The following is a 15,347-nucleotide window of genomic DNA, read 5'->3' on the forward strand; positions in this document are numbered from 1 at the left end:
AGGCAATCTTTCAAAGTGTCTTCTAGTCTTAAAGGTTTCTGATATCATTCAATATTAAAAGGGTTAGTCTACAAAAGGCTGTCTGGGTCGGTCTTATAGAGAACACAAATGAGTCCTAATGAGGTATGGCTATGACATTTTTGGCCAGATCTACACCAGTAAAATTAAGCAGAAACTTAAATAATGCATTTATTAAGGGAATAAACCAAAGCACTTTGGGTTAAACGAGCAACTGGACATTTCTTTTGATCTCAATATGCTGCTGAATTTATCTAATACTTGTTGTATATAGACTCAATGTATCTATAATACAAATACTATCTCAATTTATGAAATCCCAGAGGCAAGATGAAACCCATATCATTGTTATGATTTGAATTGGAGAACTGTTTTCTAAGAACTGACATTATTATTTCATTTTATTAAAAAGAAATTACAAACTACAAGGTAACACTGACAGGAACTCTGTTTATACATTAATATTTACATAGATTAATAACAATGATCCTGAACCAATACTTAGTACAGCTGAATGCCAAATTCAGGTGAGAGAGACCACTTAATAAAACCCTTCTCATGATCACGTGCAGATGAAGTGCATATAGTGAGGTGCTAGTATTCTCCTAATTTTATTTAGTTATTTAAAGATTCAGTTTCTCCAGTGGACAATGAACAAGTTTTCTTAGTCATGCTCAAGGGAAGAATGTAAAAATTCATATGAAACATTTAGCTTAGCTTAAAGAGCTAATGAATCCAAAACACAAAGATAATGCTTCCTGAATCACTGGGAAAGCTAAATGGCTTATCTATTTATTTGGCTAAAAAAAAAAAAAAGATATTTCAATCTAATATGACTGGTATAAATGATTCATCAAACTACTTCAGTTCAAATTTTAGCTTAAGTGAAAGAGTGAGATGAATAGAGCTACTAAATAAAATTCTTGACACAGCTATCTACCTTTCCACTGTAAAAAATAATGACTGACTACCTCTAGCAGAGTTAGGTCAGTGTGCTTAGTTATATAAATAGAGAGTACACTTTAATAGCATCAGCTGTTCTATTCACACAAAAAGGAAAAAGTCAGCAGAGCTGACTGGCAAGTTGTGATCTATAGCCATTTTTATTCTCTAAATTGACCCCATGTCTCCTTGACCTGAGAATTTCCAAGTCCTTTATTCTAAAACATGAATACAACTTTTCAAGACTTTATCGTATTAATGCTACCTTTAGAATTAAAGCTTATGGTGATACTATTAGGTAAGTAATCTTTTCAGATGAGGTTTAATTAATTTATGGATCATTGCTCCCAATTTATATTTCGTTTCCTTTAATATTTCTGTTTCAAATCCTACTGTTACCGCTGTTTGTCAGAATGTCTTCTAGATAACTGGTCTATAGAGATTGTAGTTATATACAATGAATTACAAAAACAACATAAAACTGCAAATGCAATTAATACAAAAGTAATACTTCTAAAATAGTGATGTGGCCAAAGGAGGTGACCTAACTGCAAATGTGTGTTCAGTATATGTGTGCAGGGGCACTGAGAAGATGTCTGTAGAAACACTACCAATGACTCATACACGTAGCTAAAAAAACCTTGGCAACCAAAGTGAATGGAGGTCAAAAATATCTTTGGAATATACACAAAAAACTAGGATAAAAAGGCGGCCAAATAGAAAATTCTACTGATACTTACTTGAGATGACTAAAAGTTAAAAAGTTATTTTTATACTGTATCCTTGAATATAAATTGTTTTCCAGATAAGTTTTATGAATGTACCCAATGGGAATACATTTTATATTACTTTTTGACTGACAAATTTACAATTTGTTATGTTCCTATAACTAGCAACTCATTATTAGTTGTCATTACTGCAATGTGCTAGAATATGCTACATGTCTACAGTTCAAAATATACAAAAGAATATGTGGGAAAAATGACAAAAGTAACATATTGTTGAAATAATTATGTACTTATAAAAATATTTTTTTTACTCATAAATAAAATACTTTTGTGTTTTAGGATAGGCCTACTTCCTAAACTTATTAGTTATTTGAAGCACTTTTTTTTTTTCATGTATATATATATGAAGCTCTGAGTTAGGATTTTCCATTTCTGGTTAAATCATACCTTTCACATCTTCATCCTCAATTGTTGTATTTGAACTCTCAGTTGACTCCTGATGAGAAGAAAACACATTTTTAGGTTGCACGCAATGAACAGTTTGATTTCATCTTTAAAAATTGGCTAGTGACATACATATCATGCAAAATTCTTCAGCAGGCTATGTGCATATGCTGACATGCAAATGGACAAACACATTAAGTGGTTTTTAACAGAAATAAAATGTCTGATGCTGCAAACATTTCAAACAGGGAGTACTCTGGTTGCCTAATCTCCGAAGCTGTATAAATCCAGGTGATTTGTAGAAGCAGCGGAAGTATGCAGTTAGCCTTAAAAACTGTGTAAGGATGTGTTTTGTGTTACAGTGCCCTATAAGGTTTGCTTTTTCTGTGTGTTTACAAGCAGTTGAATATGTTAGCCGAATGAATTTGAAACTTAAAATAGAAAAAAATTTTATTCCCAATTAATTAACCAATAAGAGTACCTTCTTTGTGTCAGGCACTATGTTAAGGCCTGTATGCTTTACTCCTTTATAAGGAGAGAAAGCATTTCACTGCATCATTTGATGAAGAAGCTAAGGGGGTTAAGTTGAGATATGCTGAAAGTACTTTTCAGAAGAATTTTCATGTTTGTCCTCAGCACAATGGAATTATAATGAATAATTTACTTTCAAGGACAATTAGACTTTTTTCATTCTTTTCAAAATTAGAAACTGGCTGTTATTGATAAGAAACCTACTTCCATAATAAAAAGACAAAGTTCTTTCTTTGTAAAACTACAAATTAAGTGGAAGATTGTTAAGCACACTTAAAAATACACTATAACTGCCAGAATTAAGATATACTTCTTAAAATGGTATGATAAATGTGTTCATTAATAATGTATGAATAAAATATTTTCTAGCAAATACATTTTGCAATATTCATAAGAAAGACATGTTTTCTACTTGGAATGATTTAAATGCTAGAGCCAAAAATAACTGGAAACAAACTTCCAGTCAATAGCTCAGTAATGGAAAACAGATTCTGGAAAATAATGTAAACACCAGCCAGTGTCATTTTAGAGATTCAGTATTCCAAAAGGTGATAAATTTATATAAATATCATATATAATATTTAAACCAAGGGAAAAACTAATTAAAGGTGTACCCAGAGTCTCCATACACACAAAACCAAAGAAATGAATCTTCATGCATTTCTTAATGTGACCTAGTATTCAAATTTAAGCTGTAAATGAAGGTAAACCCATGCACTGTAAAATTAAACTAATTCATGTAAGCAAGAAATATCATGCAGTAACTCTTACAAATGATATAGCTAGAACTATTGAAGTGTCCATTCCAGCTGTTATGCTCGGCGTTTCATTGGCTAATGCTATTAAAAAAATTGTTCTCATATGTGATGGTCCTGACTACCTCAAGGCTTTTTGGGACCTAGACCATTTGCAGTGTCATGACTATAAAGTAAATCTCATATTAAAGAACATAACACTTCATGTTTTTTACTTTAATGGTTTTAATATTGATCAACTACATGTTAAACCAGAGAGGAAATGTGTTTTCTAAGTCTTAAGATAAAATGTGCTTTCTAAGTCTTAAACATCATTGATAAGAGCATGGAGAAGATGTATGACTATATCTAGTATTTGAGAAAAGTTCAGTATTTTTTTTCTTCCCTTAGAGATATAATAATGTATGAAAAGTAATAAATTGGACACATGGAATAAATTCAGAAAAGGTCTTTCATCCTATAGACATATATGCTAGTGCTGTTATTTAGTTAACATGCTATACAAATAATTTATAATGTATAGGAAACAATTAGTCTTCTTTCAGGCTAAGTAGTTAAACCCCTGTTACTGGAATATGTATTACTCAACAACAGACATATTGCACAAAAAGTGAAACTCCCTGATTCTCCTCAAATTCATGCCAAATAACAACAACAATAACAACAACAACATCATCACCACCAACAGGGAATTAAGAAACAAACAGTAAAAACAAAAACAACCCACTCTGACAACAGAATAGAATAAAACTCAAAAGTAACACTAAAGTAAAAAAAAAAAAAACCTATGAAGTCAAGTTGATATTTTTGAAGACAATGGAATGATATTGCCAGAAATTCTAAAATACCATGCACAATATATTTACAGTACAAAGCACAAAGTCTTGGGAAAAAAAAAGTGACCAGATGGAATTGCTTAAGACACAGAGTCATCTTGACATAAAGACTTCATTCACGTTTAGCCTGACTTTTATTGACTCATGGGAACATTAGTTTCTCTTTCGAGATATCATTCATTTTTATTTGCAAGAAGTATGTCCACAGTTATAGACAAATTAGGCCCAAAAGGAAGTGTGGTAGAAAATGGTTAGAATTTTCTTCCCTATTTTTAGATAATGAATTAATTTTTTTGAATATTTGATGAGATGTATAGTCTTGTTAAAGCAAGATGATGTTGATTCTTTCTGAATACCTTGTTTCCATCAGGGTTGTGGATTACAGTAGTTTGGGGCTCCTGAGTGAGAACAAAATAGAGAAAGAAACAGTTCGCATTGGTAAGTACATTATTTCTAGTGTGAGGGACAGAGCAGAGTGAGCCAGCTGACAAAATGAAATAGTGACAAGAGCTAAAGCGATGTTAACTGCTGTCAGAGTTGCAGCTGACAATATCTCTGATGAAAGATCTCCCTGGCGAGCCCATGAGATAGGAACCTCCCTACCCAGAAGCAGCATGCAAAAGACCTTATTCTTGATCAGCATTCAAACAAGGCTTTGATATTTAGAGACTTGAAGAGGCACTCACTGTTTCACCTAATCCTATGCTTTCCTTTCTTCTTTAATGAGTGGCCTGTGAATGTCTGTCCCATAGAGAACTGCCAAAGACACTGGAGGTAAAACTTCGAGATGATTTCAAATTCTCGGAGAAGATATTTTTCAGTTATATTGGTTTGAAACTTGATTATGGCATCATTAATATAATTAACACACAACTGAATACCCTTGTAAAATCTAGAACCATTGGACAACACTTAAAAAAAGACTATACTAAAGAATCCATTTCAAAAGTCCATAAAAATTTTAAGGAATATTTTAAAAGTTTACCTAAAGGGTTCTAGAACTAATCATATAATCACTATAATTTGAGGCATATTGCTATTAAATCCTATGTTAATTCATATCTAAAAAAAACCTTCCACTTTATGGACTATATATGCAGGATATTTGGCTGTAAAGTCATGCTTTTTTATGAAGAAATTATTGGTTTTTCTATTGTTTTCTGTCAGAAAGCAAAGAAATATTCCCAAGTGGAGAATAACACTCAAATAACTGATTTAAAAAAAAGATGCAATATGCATACACCAGTGACATGCCTGGCACCTTCTTTATGTGGTATCTTGGCAATGGGGAGGTATTGCAACCCTCTGGGAGTTCTCAACCATGGGCACTCTCCCACCATTATAGTTTACACTGCTGCAATATTGAGAGAGAACATATGCACTGCTTCCATTCTCCCTTTCCTTTGGCTACAGCTGTGATCAACATTGTCTGTTACTAGTAGATAACCTGCTATCTTGATGTGTCCTTCTTTTTTTTTTTTTGAGACAGAGTCTTACTCTGTCGTCCAGGCTGGAGTGCAGTGGCGCCATCTCAGCTCACTGCAACCTCCGCCTCCCGGGTTCACACCATTCTCCTGCTTCAGCCTCCTGAGTAGCTGGGACTACAGGCACCCACCACCACACCCGGCTAATTTTTTTTGTATTTTTAATAGAGACGGGGTTTCACCGTGGTCTCGATCTCCTGACCTTGTGATCCACCCACCTCGGCCTCCCAAAGTGCTGGGATTACAGGCGTGAGCCACCGCGCCCAGCCTGATGTGTCCTTCTTTTAAATGTTTTTAAATGGAGCCTCATAGTTAACTCAAGTGAAATGATTCCCTAACATTGTAAAATTTATTTAAAATAAGAGCATGAGAACAGTAAATAATTGAAAAAATTCTGAAAATCATAAATCAAAATATGAAATAGTTTAGGGAAAACGTTATGGAACTCAGAGGGCACTGAATGACGGTATTCAAATTCTGAATTTTAACATAATACCATCTCAAAGTGTTAGACTAATTTAGTTGTTAATTGTGTGGATTTGATTGAGATAGACATAACTGGTTTCCACTGATAATTCAAAGCTCTATTCTTTGGAATTTCATTCTTTGGATTAAAGTGAAACAGTGACAATTTAATTTCAAACACAATAAACAAAAAGCTCTAAATTATCCAGTGCCTCTTTATCTCAGAAAGTGAAGTCTTACAAAGCCCTGTTGTGTTTTAATAAGAGGGAAACAAGAACTCTGAATAAGGTCTACTTTTATGTTGTCTAGCAACAATCCCATTAGCTCTCCTTGATGTCAGCATTTGCATCATGAAAAGAAGAAACCATTGTTTGCATAATCTAGAACTATCATCATCAGAAGAGCTAAGAGCAACCAAAGCGCTGTATTTTGAATGCAGCATGCAATAATTCCAACTACAGAGACCACAGCTATCAGTACAATGTTCAACAATGAAATGAGATAATCTCATGTTAGAACACACTGCTTGACAACTAACTTAACCAAAAAAACTCAAAAAAAAAAAAAACTTTGTCATATCGTAGAAAGCAAAAAAAAAAAAAAACAAAAAACCAAAAAAACAAAAAAACAAAACCCAACATCCAACGAAATAAAATATTTATATATATGGTATCTATATAGTGAAAGCAAATGAGAGAAATCACAAAAAAAAAAAAAAAAAAAAAAGAAAAGGTAAAGAACTTAAGAAGGGTTACAAAAGAGTCCAGGTATACCAGCGCCGGGGTAGGAATATTTTCTTTGGGGCTGGTTACCACGTTGGCTTTGTTGTTTATCTGTGGGTATGCAGAAAATAGAAACAGAGATGCCTTAAACCCCTTGGTAGCCAATATCTCTAGACGCAGCATGTCTACATGGAGATGTAGACATGAAGATAAAGAGCCACTGAAGATGAACGTGAAAGACATGGTGACGACTGACAGGAATGATGATCGCTAGTCTCCGATGGTCACACACAGGCTGGACCATGTCCGTGATGGTGCAATGAGAAAACAGACGTGTCTGCTGTTGCTATGCCACCTTAGCAAACAAAGAACTGCTTCAATGGAGCTCCAATCAGGTTTCAGAGTATGAAATGAATATAACCATTCTCATACTCTTCAAGTGGATTCTGTTTCCAAGCTTCCAATTGTTCACTGTTATAAATACATTTCTTTCTTCCCCCATTTTATTCTTGAGCCTGAAGTCACATATAGACGATCTTTCTCTGGGGATCCATCATTACTTTGCTTAGGAGCAATTAAATTATCCAATGAAAATTTAGGTCTTTGATAAAATGCTGTCACAATAGCTTTTAAAAATGGTAAGTGTAGATCTCCTTTAAAAATTACATCTTCAATTATTAGTGGGGAAATCAAACTTTTTATGTTGAATGTAAAAGGACTTTAATTTTTACAGTTGTGTAAGAGGAAAATACTACATTTTCTGTCACAGTGCTACTGCTATCACTGCAGAATATATTTGGTAATATCATTCCCTTGCTTTAACATAACTGGATTTGACTTTAAAGAATATATCATTACCACTGTGGAAGCTGTGTGGTAAAAGCAACTCAGAGGATCAATAAGTGCTCTAACGGTTCACAGAGAAGACTCTTTGTAGACAGTGGCAACCAGAAACTACAACTGAGTTGGGGCACCAAGAATCAAAGACTAAAAAGTAATAATCAACATCCTTTTAAACTCATGCGTGACAACTTACGTTATGGTTCTCAAACAAAAATGTAAGGTAACATTCATTTTCTTACACTATAGTATCTAGGTATTTTATTTATTATTTTCTAAAGGAATATACCTCCACTATTTTAATATAAATATATAAAAGGATGTAAAGAGAAACATATACTATATAAAATAAGTGAGTATCAAATGAACATTTACAAGTGGTGACACCAGTTTAATTGTTTGGGTTTTCTGGGAAGTCTATACCTGATAACTATATATCCTGTCAAAACTAGTATTGAGAGGAAGATAGAAAGTATCATAAATTAATTTAAATATGTAATATTTTTCCTTCCTTTTCATTTCCATTTGTGTGATTACTGGTATCGTTATTTTTACAGTAAGCTGTGACACTGTGCTGTTTGACCTGCAGGAAAGGATAGAAAACTTCTAAACTTTCCTTTACTGGAAAATTCTATAAATGTTGTCATCAATCTATATTTTGCAGAGAGTTAAAACCTTTTTTCCCTTTAAATCAAAGTGCACAGAATTTAACATGATATTGTGCAAGAGCCAAAGAGATAAGAGGTAAAAAGTCTATTAAAGAGGGATCAAAATTCAGTATTTATGTTAGTACAGGGTACGTGAGAAAAGAGGAGGGATGCACACACAAATAAATTCCTATTAGGGAAACGTGCTAGGCAAAAGATAGTTTGCTTCCTGTCAAATGAACAGGGGCACTTATGGTTAAAGCACCATATGTATTTAATATGCTATATTTAGTTTATATCAGTGAATGCAAATGAAAGAAATATTCTGAGATACTTTATGTCTATTTTGAGATATGATACTTGATTTTTTTCTAGGATATGGTTGCCCAAGAATTGCTTTATTTTAGTGAAAATGTCCCACTTGCACACCTATGCATACAAACTTATCTGTACAAGTGCACATGTTCCCTCCTCCCACACACACACACCTACACACATTCACATATAGATACACAGCATACACACACCATCATCTCTTCCAGATGAAGGCCATTCTGTCTGGGTGAGCCATTCTTTATTGTTAGGTATGGGAAACATGAGTTAAATGAATATGTGCCTCAACCACACTTTTGGTCATGTTTAATGTGCAGTTAAAGCTTTTTTGTTAATGTAAAGATTAACTAAATGATTTTTTTCCTGTGAAAAATCTTTTGGAGGTATTTATAAGATTAATTTATTGAAAACTAATAGGAGAATTTCTAAGTAAAAGGCAAGAAGACATTCTTTTCAAAGAGTCAAATATAAAGCATGGGTTCAACCACAAATGTCTTTTTTTTTTTTTTTTTTTTTTTTGAGACAGATTTTTGCTCTTGTTGCCCAGGCTGGAGTGCAATGGTGCAATCTCGGCTCACTGAAACCTCTGCCTTCTGGGTTCAAGAGATTCTCCTGCCTCAGCCTCCCAAGTAGTTGGGATTACAGGTATGGCCACCATGCCCGGATAATTTGTGTGTTTTTTTTTTTTTTTTTTTTTTTTTTAGTAGAGATGGGGTTTTACCATGTTGGCCAGGCTGGTCTTGAACTCCTGACTTCAGGCAATCCACCTGCCTCAACCTCTCAAAGTACTGGGATTACAGGTGTGAGACACCACTTCTGGCCCATAGATGTCTTTTAAACATAACATACAAGAACTCTGGCACTTTTGTGTGATATAATTATTTTATGTTAATAGAAGCAGGGTGTTTTTCTTTTTTAAAAAATCATGAATCAAATAATCAAATCAGATAATTGTATGATGCACTGAATTACTCTTATGAGGCACAGGCAAGATATTCCTATTTCTCAGGTGTTAAATTTATTGTTTTGAGGTTAATAAACATTTCCTGTAAAGGTACTTAACTAGGATTGGTACATTGTAAGATCACTTTCATACCTTTATAAACTCCATGGTGAATGTTTTATGGTGTCATATAAATCACTCCTATTTTAGCAACCATGAAGAACATTAAAAAAATAATCACATAGGTTTTTTTTGTTTGTTTGTTTTTACTTATCACTATACAGACATTCATTCTGTCATGGTCTTTTTATTTTCAAAGAGAAAATTGGACTTTGTTTTTGTAAAAGAGCAAACCTGTTAATATAACTATTTACATGTTTAACAAATTCAATTTCAGAGAAAAACAATATAATATGTAAGAGGAGTACCGTGTTTTGATAGTTGATTAACACTGACCTGTAATGGTCCTACACCCTCTCCACTTACACTATCTTAGGTAAATAAGACTTTTATTCCTAAGTGTGAATTTCACAGGAGGAGAAATCTGGCAGATAGAGATCCTCACCATCATCTGAACACTCGAACTGGACTTCCTTTTCTGAATTGACCAGTCAAAGAGAAAGGAAAAGAAAAAAAATATGACCGGTTGAATTTAGAGTATCAAAGCATGGAGTATAGAATAATTTTGTTTTTAAAGAGGAGCTATAAGTTGAATGGAAGAAAAAAGTTCTGGAAATGTTTTCTACGTAAGGATAGTAATGAAAATAAATATCTCAATAGGATCTGTGAGCTCTCCATCACTGAATGGTACAGGAAAGCCCAGGAGAAGAAAATATTTGGAAAATGTAAGATACCACATTTCTACTATTGTAACATTGGGAAAAAGGCAGTCATCAACTATCATTCTTAAAATCTAAATGGAATAAACTAATCAGAATGAAGACAAAATTGCAGGCTGAGGAAAGCAATTGGTAAATGGAAATGGCATCCTAAAGGAAATCACAAACGCATAGTTATCAGTGCTCCGAAAATTTCCAAGTTGCACACAGACAGGTGGCAAAGAAATGACTGAGCATGAACATTTAAAGTGACAAATGATTTTCTATGTTATGTTTTCAATATGAACTGACCACCTGACTTTGGGTCAAATTCAAATGTTAGAAAATTAATTAATTCCCAAGAATGCTGAAGTGTTGATGAAGAATGTATGCATCTGTCCTTGGAAGAGAAAGAAAAGGATTAAAGAAATAAAACATTTAGGTGGTACTCTGAAAAGATAACAAACATCATTATGCACATATAAGATTACATTCCAACAAGAGTAAATCCCCTTGAAACAATATACAATCAGTAGGAAAGAAACTGTATTATTTTGTTTAGAAAGCCAGAAAGTAAAAATATCCTGCTGTTATTTTTCTTGCAAGATTTTTCTAATATTTGTTCAGATCATTCATCTTGAATATATCTCAACACCTTATGATAGAAACACAGGAATAATTAAGACCTTTATAAAAACTGCCCAAATAGATTAACTTAGACATTTGACATTCTATTTTCCATACCCAAATGTGAGTATTTTTCAGGCTATATACTTAAGTGGCTTTCACGTATGCAGCATAATTATTTGGAAAAGCATTTGGTTTTTGCAGACTTTTAGGTCACCATGGTAGTTTGGAACTGTAGTAAATCAGAGAAGATTAAGACATTTAATTTCTATAGGAACTCTATATTGCATAACAATATTATTTTTTCATGACTATTTCATATATAATCCAATAGAAGAAATACAGTTTTTCTTGGTATAAATGTTAGTCATCTTTGTATATTAAATCATTTCATATTTCAACCGGCAACCTTTATCAGAAACAATAAAAAATAGAACTTGCAAAGACTTAGGAATTATATTTAACATTTAAAGATTATCCAGCTTCTGAAAATCAGAAATGGATTAGGGGCATCTGTTTAACTTACCTTTACTCCATCTGGTTTCTTCAACAAACTCTTGGCTGCTGTAAAATGAGAGTAAAATCAGTTTAGTGAGTTATCCATAGAAACCCACAGCCAGGCAACAAAGCAGTCAGGTTACTGTCTCCTTCTACCACCTTTGCTGAGTTATGGCCAACATACGGCAAGTTATCAAAGTCACACTGATGAGCGCGAGCTTACAGGACACTGAAATACAGTATCACTTTTCTTGGTTTGCCACAGCAAATTTAGAACTAAAGAGTAGTTCATTGCATATAATTGAATACTTTGACAGTTGTGTTTATTGGACTTTATTTCACTGTTGGTTGCGAAAAGGATACTGGAACTTTAACTGGACTATCCTTTTGTAATCCAGAAAGTTGAATTCAGTCTTTGGACACCAGCTGACAGATAGTATTACATGTTCATTCACACCACATATGGTGACCATGTCAGTTCTGCCATTTAAGCCCCTCTTTCTAGAGGTTGAAAACTCATTTGTAAAATTTGCTCTGGCTAAATAACATCTTCATTATATTCTTGAAGTCAGACAATTTGGTTTTACAAAAAATATTACTATTTAAATAAAATGGCATATTATTGGCCTAGAGCAAATTTTTAAAATGTTTAGCATATGAGCTTTAAAAAAATGGCACTATGTATTCTTTTATACATTAAAATCAGAATACAAAGGCTTCATGAACAAAAGCCTTTACAATGAAAAAGTAAAAATCATAAAACTTGAGACAACATAAAAACAGAATAAAATCTTCAACTAAATCAGAGAAATCTTAAAGCATATGGTCTTATATGCAACTTTATTTTTCTTGGCAGGGAGCTTTTAACATTCCTTCTGTTACTAAACTTCTTGAGTATGTTAAAAGGTGAAGTCATCCTTTCAAAAAAATCTACTAAGGAACGTGTATATACACAGTGAACAGATAATATAACTGTCAATGACAATTAGTACACCAAGTGTAGAACATTCACAAATATGCAGAACACCATACATACTTATGCTTTCATTTAATATTAATTACATATACTTATTTAAGTATATCAGAATAGAGCTTGACTTTGAAAGTGTAAATACCTAGCTAGACTAGAACTGCATGAACATGTAATTTCCTGACATTCATTGATTTGGGGCATTATTTCAATATCATATTGGTATACTTTTAAATTTACTTAAAAGATACAAAAATGTTAATTTCATTAATCTTTAGCAACAAAGCTATTAATTTATTATTAATTGAGATTGTAAGAAAGAGTTGCCTTAGCTATTAAATCATTTGCCTGGAGCTAAAAAGCAATATTAAATCAATCCTGTGGCAGTTAATAGGTTAGAAAGCAAACTCAGAATAATTGAAATTGCAATAGCAAGCAAAGAGAAGATGATGATTCAGGGTAAGCAGGGATTTGGCCTGGGAGATGCAGAAATGTCCCTTTTGGTTACTATTCACCTTACCTCACAAGAAATACATTCCACATAAAGGGAGAAAAGAAAAAATTAAAACAACTTTATAACCATATACTTATGGACAAATTACTTTAAAGAGCATGTTTGGCAATGAAATAGGATGAATAAAATACTCAAAACTAAAACGCAGTATTAAGTACAAGATGTTGTAACTGGGTCTAATGTTATTCAGTTGATTTTGAAGTGATGGATAAAAAAAATTGCTTTTTCATGCTAAGACATTCAGAAACAATACAAAATTCACATATTAGTCATGAGGTTTTAGTTTACATGATGATGAAAAGAAAACTGTGAGGTAAACAAAAAGCTTCTATATATGGGTACATATGTGAATAAAGGCCCAATTTATGCCCAAGAGTGTATGTAACACTTTAACAAAATGTACAATTTTAAATCTGAAGATTTTTTAAAGTTTGGGTTAGTTTGCCGTTAAGAATTTATGCTATATAAATCATTCTACCTTTTAATGATTCACTAATTACTGGGCCACAGTGAAATTTATTTGAATATCATATATATGAATTAATATTTAATGAGATGGCATTGAACTCACCCATACAAATGTCAACTATATTAATCAACTGTTTATGAAACAGGTAACTTGACAAACGCAGCAACAAGGTATTATTACATTAAACGAATTGGACAAAATACATATGACTGGCCAACACGGTCCCTCAATTCGTAGCATTATTCATTGTACTACTGTTGTTGTTATTGTTTAACAGCCTTTGGAAGGCCTCTTATGGTTTCCCATTATTTGTAACGAAATGCAAAGGTGGGGGGAAAGGTGACCACTTAATACAGTTGTAAGTAATAACTAGAAATTGGTTGAAGAGCATTTAATAATGATATGATGGATTATTACCTGATAACACTATAACACCCAGGCTAAGTATGTAGCAGAAAATAAAACAAAGAATTGAAAAAATAGCTGGACGGTTTGATTTGCAGAGCACTGTTATGTAAACGGTATCCAAACTAAACTGGTAGTATTTTTGGCTGACAAGTGTTCTAAGTCTAAAGGGCCAAAGGTTACCAAGTGCAGCTTAATTGCTGCTCCAGTCCTTCCCCCAACGTAAGACTGCTTAGCATTGAACAGGATTTGACTTTTGTGAACCTGGTCCTTTGAGATAATCTATCAAAGAAGGAGGATACAAAACTCAAGTAAGTTATTGGAGTAACATATACTTTATCTCCACCTTTAGAGAGTGACTCTTACAATAAAGAAATGGTTTGACTTCTTTTAGCCTATTATTTAACACACTTATTTTTTACCATGGAATCATTTTGAGGAACATTTATTATGCTCTGAGAGTACTGAGTGCAAGGTGCTCTGTAAATTCTTGAGTTAGATACCTTTGACAGTTGTAATCATTCTTATAGTATGCCAAGAAAGTACTATACTTTTGAATGAACTTAGGTCTAAGAGAACTGGGTTCCTCAATAATGGTCTGTTTTTTTTGTTTTTTTTTTTTTCTTTTTGAGATGGAGTCTCGCTCTGTTGCCAGGCTGCATTGCAGTGGCGTGATCCCTGCTCACTACAACCTCCGCCTCCCAGGTTCAAGCAATTCTCCTGCCTCAGCCTCCTGAGCAGCTGGGACTACAGGGACACACCACTACACCCAGCTAATTTTTGTATTTTTAGTAGAGACAGGGTTTCACCATATTGGCCAGGATGATCTCGAACTCTTGACCTTGTGATCCACCTGCCTCGGCCTCCCAAAAGTGCTGGGATTACAGGCATGAGCCACCACACCTGGCCAATAATGGCCTGCTTTTAAAAATCTTGCATACTAGGATTCCCTATGAAAATGAGACCAAAAATAACTTATTCATAGTTATTATTTTATGAAATATTAATAATATTTTCTAAGTTTGAAATGCTGAGATTGTAAATGAGGGAGTATTTATTTCCACAACTCGTATGCATCCCAGCATTTGACAGATGAGGCTAGTCCTGCACCAGCACTGACTGGTGACCAGAGCTGCCAGAAGCACTCTTGTGAGGGGTGCAGTCACGGAGGCTCGGCAGCAGACAGCACCCAAGTAGACTGCTAATGGCAGCCACAGGTGTAGAAGGAATCTGTGCCACACATTTGCCACCCCTGAACAATCAGGTTTTTCTAATTATTAGAGTTTAAAAATTCTAGAGTCAAAAAAACAGAGAGTACTTAAAAAGAAGACCAATGGATAAGAAGCAGAGTTCTCAAT

The 15,347-nt window shown here is 33.6% G+C and overlaps 1 protein-coding gene across 50 annotated transcripts in view; it reads right to left on the bottom strand.

Moving 5' to 3' along the window:
- The window catches only part of CAMK2D (calcium/calmodulin dependent protein kinase II delta), a 305,845-nt gene that overhangs the window by 41,528 nt on the left and 248,970 nt on the right, over positions 1-15,347 (bottom strand). For 8 of the 50 annotated variants that reach the window (XM_045392792.3, XM_015450503.4, XM_065545406.2 and 5 more), the window contains 4 exons: positions 11,660-11,697; positions 6,977-7,036; positions 4,611-4,652; positions 2,136-2,184 (listed from right to left, as the gene is read on the bottom strand). In XM_045392792.3, the coding sequence (XP_045248727.1) occupies positions 2,136-2,184; positions 4,611-4,652; positions 6,977-7,036; positions 11,660-11,697 (189 nt within the window). Of the gene's footprint in view, positions 1-2,135; positions 2,185-4,610; positions 4,653-6,976; positions 7,037-10,253; positions 10,287-11,659; positions 11,698-15,347 lie in introns of all 50 variants that reach the window. The other 42 variants (XM_065545419.2, XM_065545411.2, XM_015450523.4 and 39 more) reach the window with 9 other exon arrangements.

Source organism: Macaca fascicularis, chromosome 5, assembly GCF_037993035.2.
Source record: "Macaca fascicularis isolate 582-1 chromosome 5, T2T-MFA8v1.1".
NCBI lineage: Eukaryota > Metazoa > Chordata > Mammalia > Primates > Cercopithecidae > Macaca > Macaca fascicularis.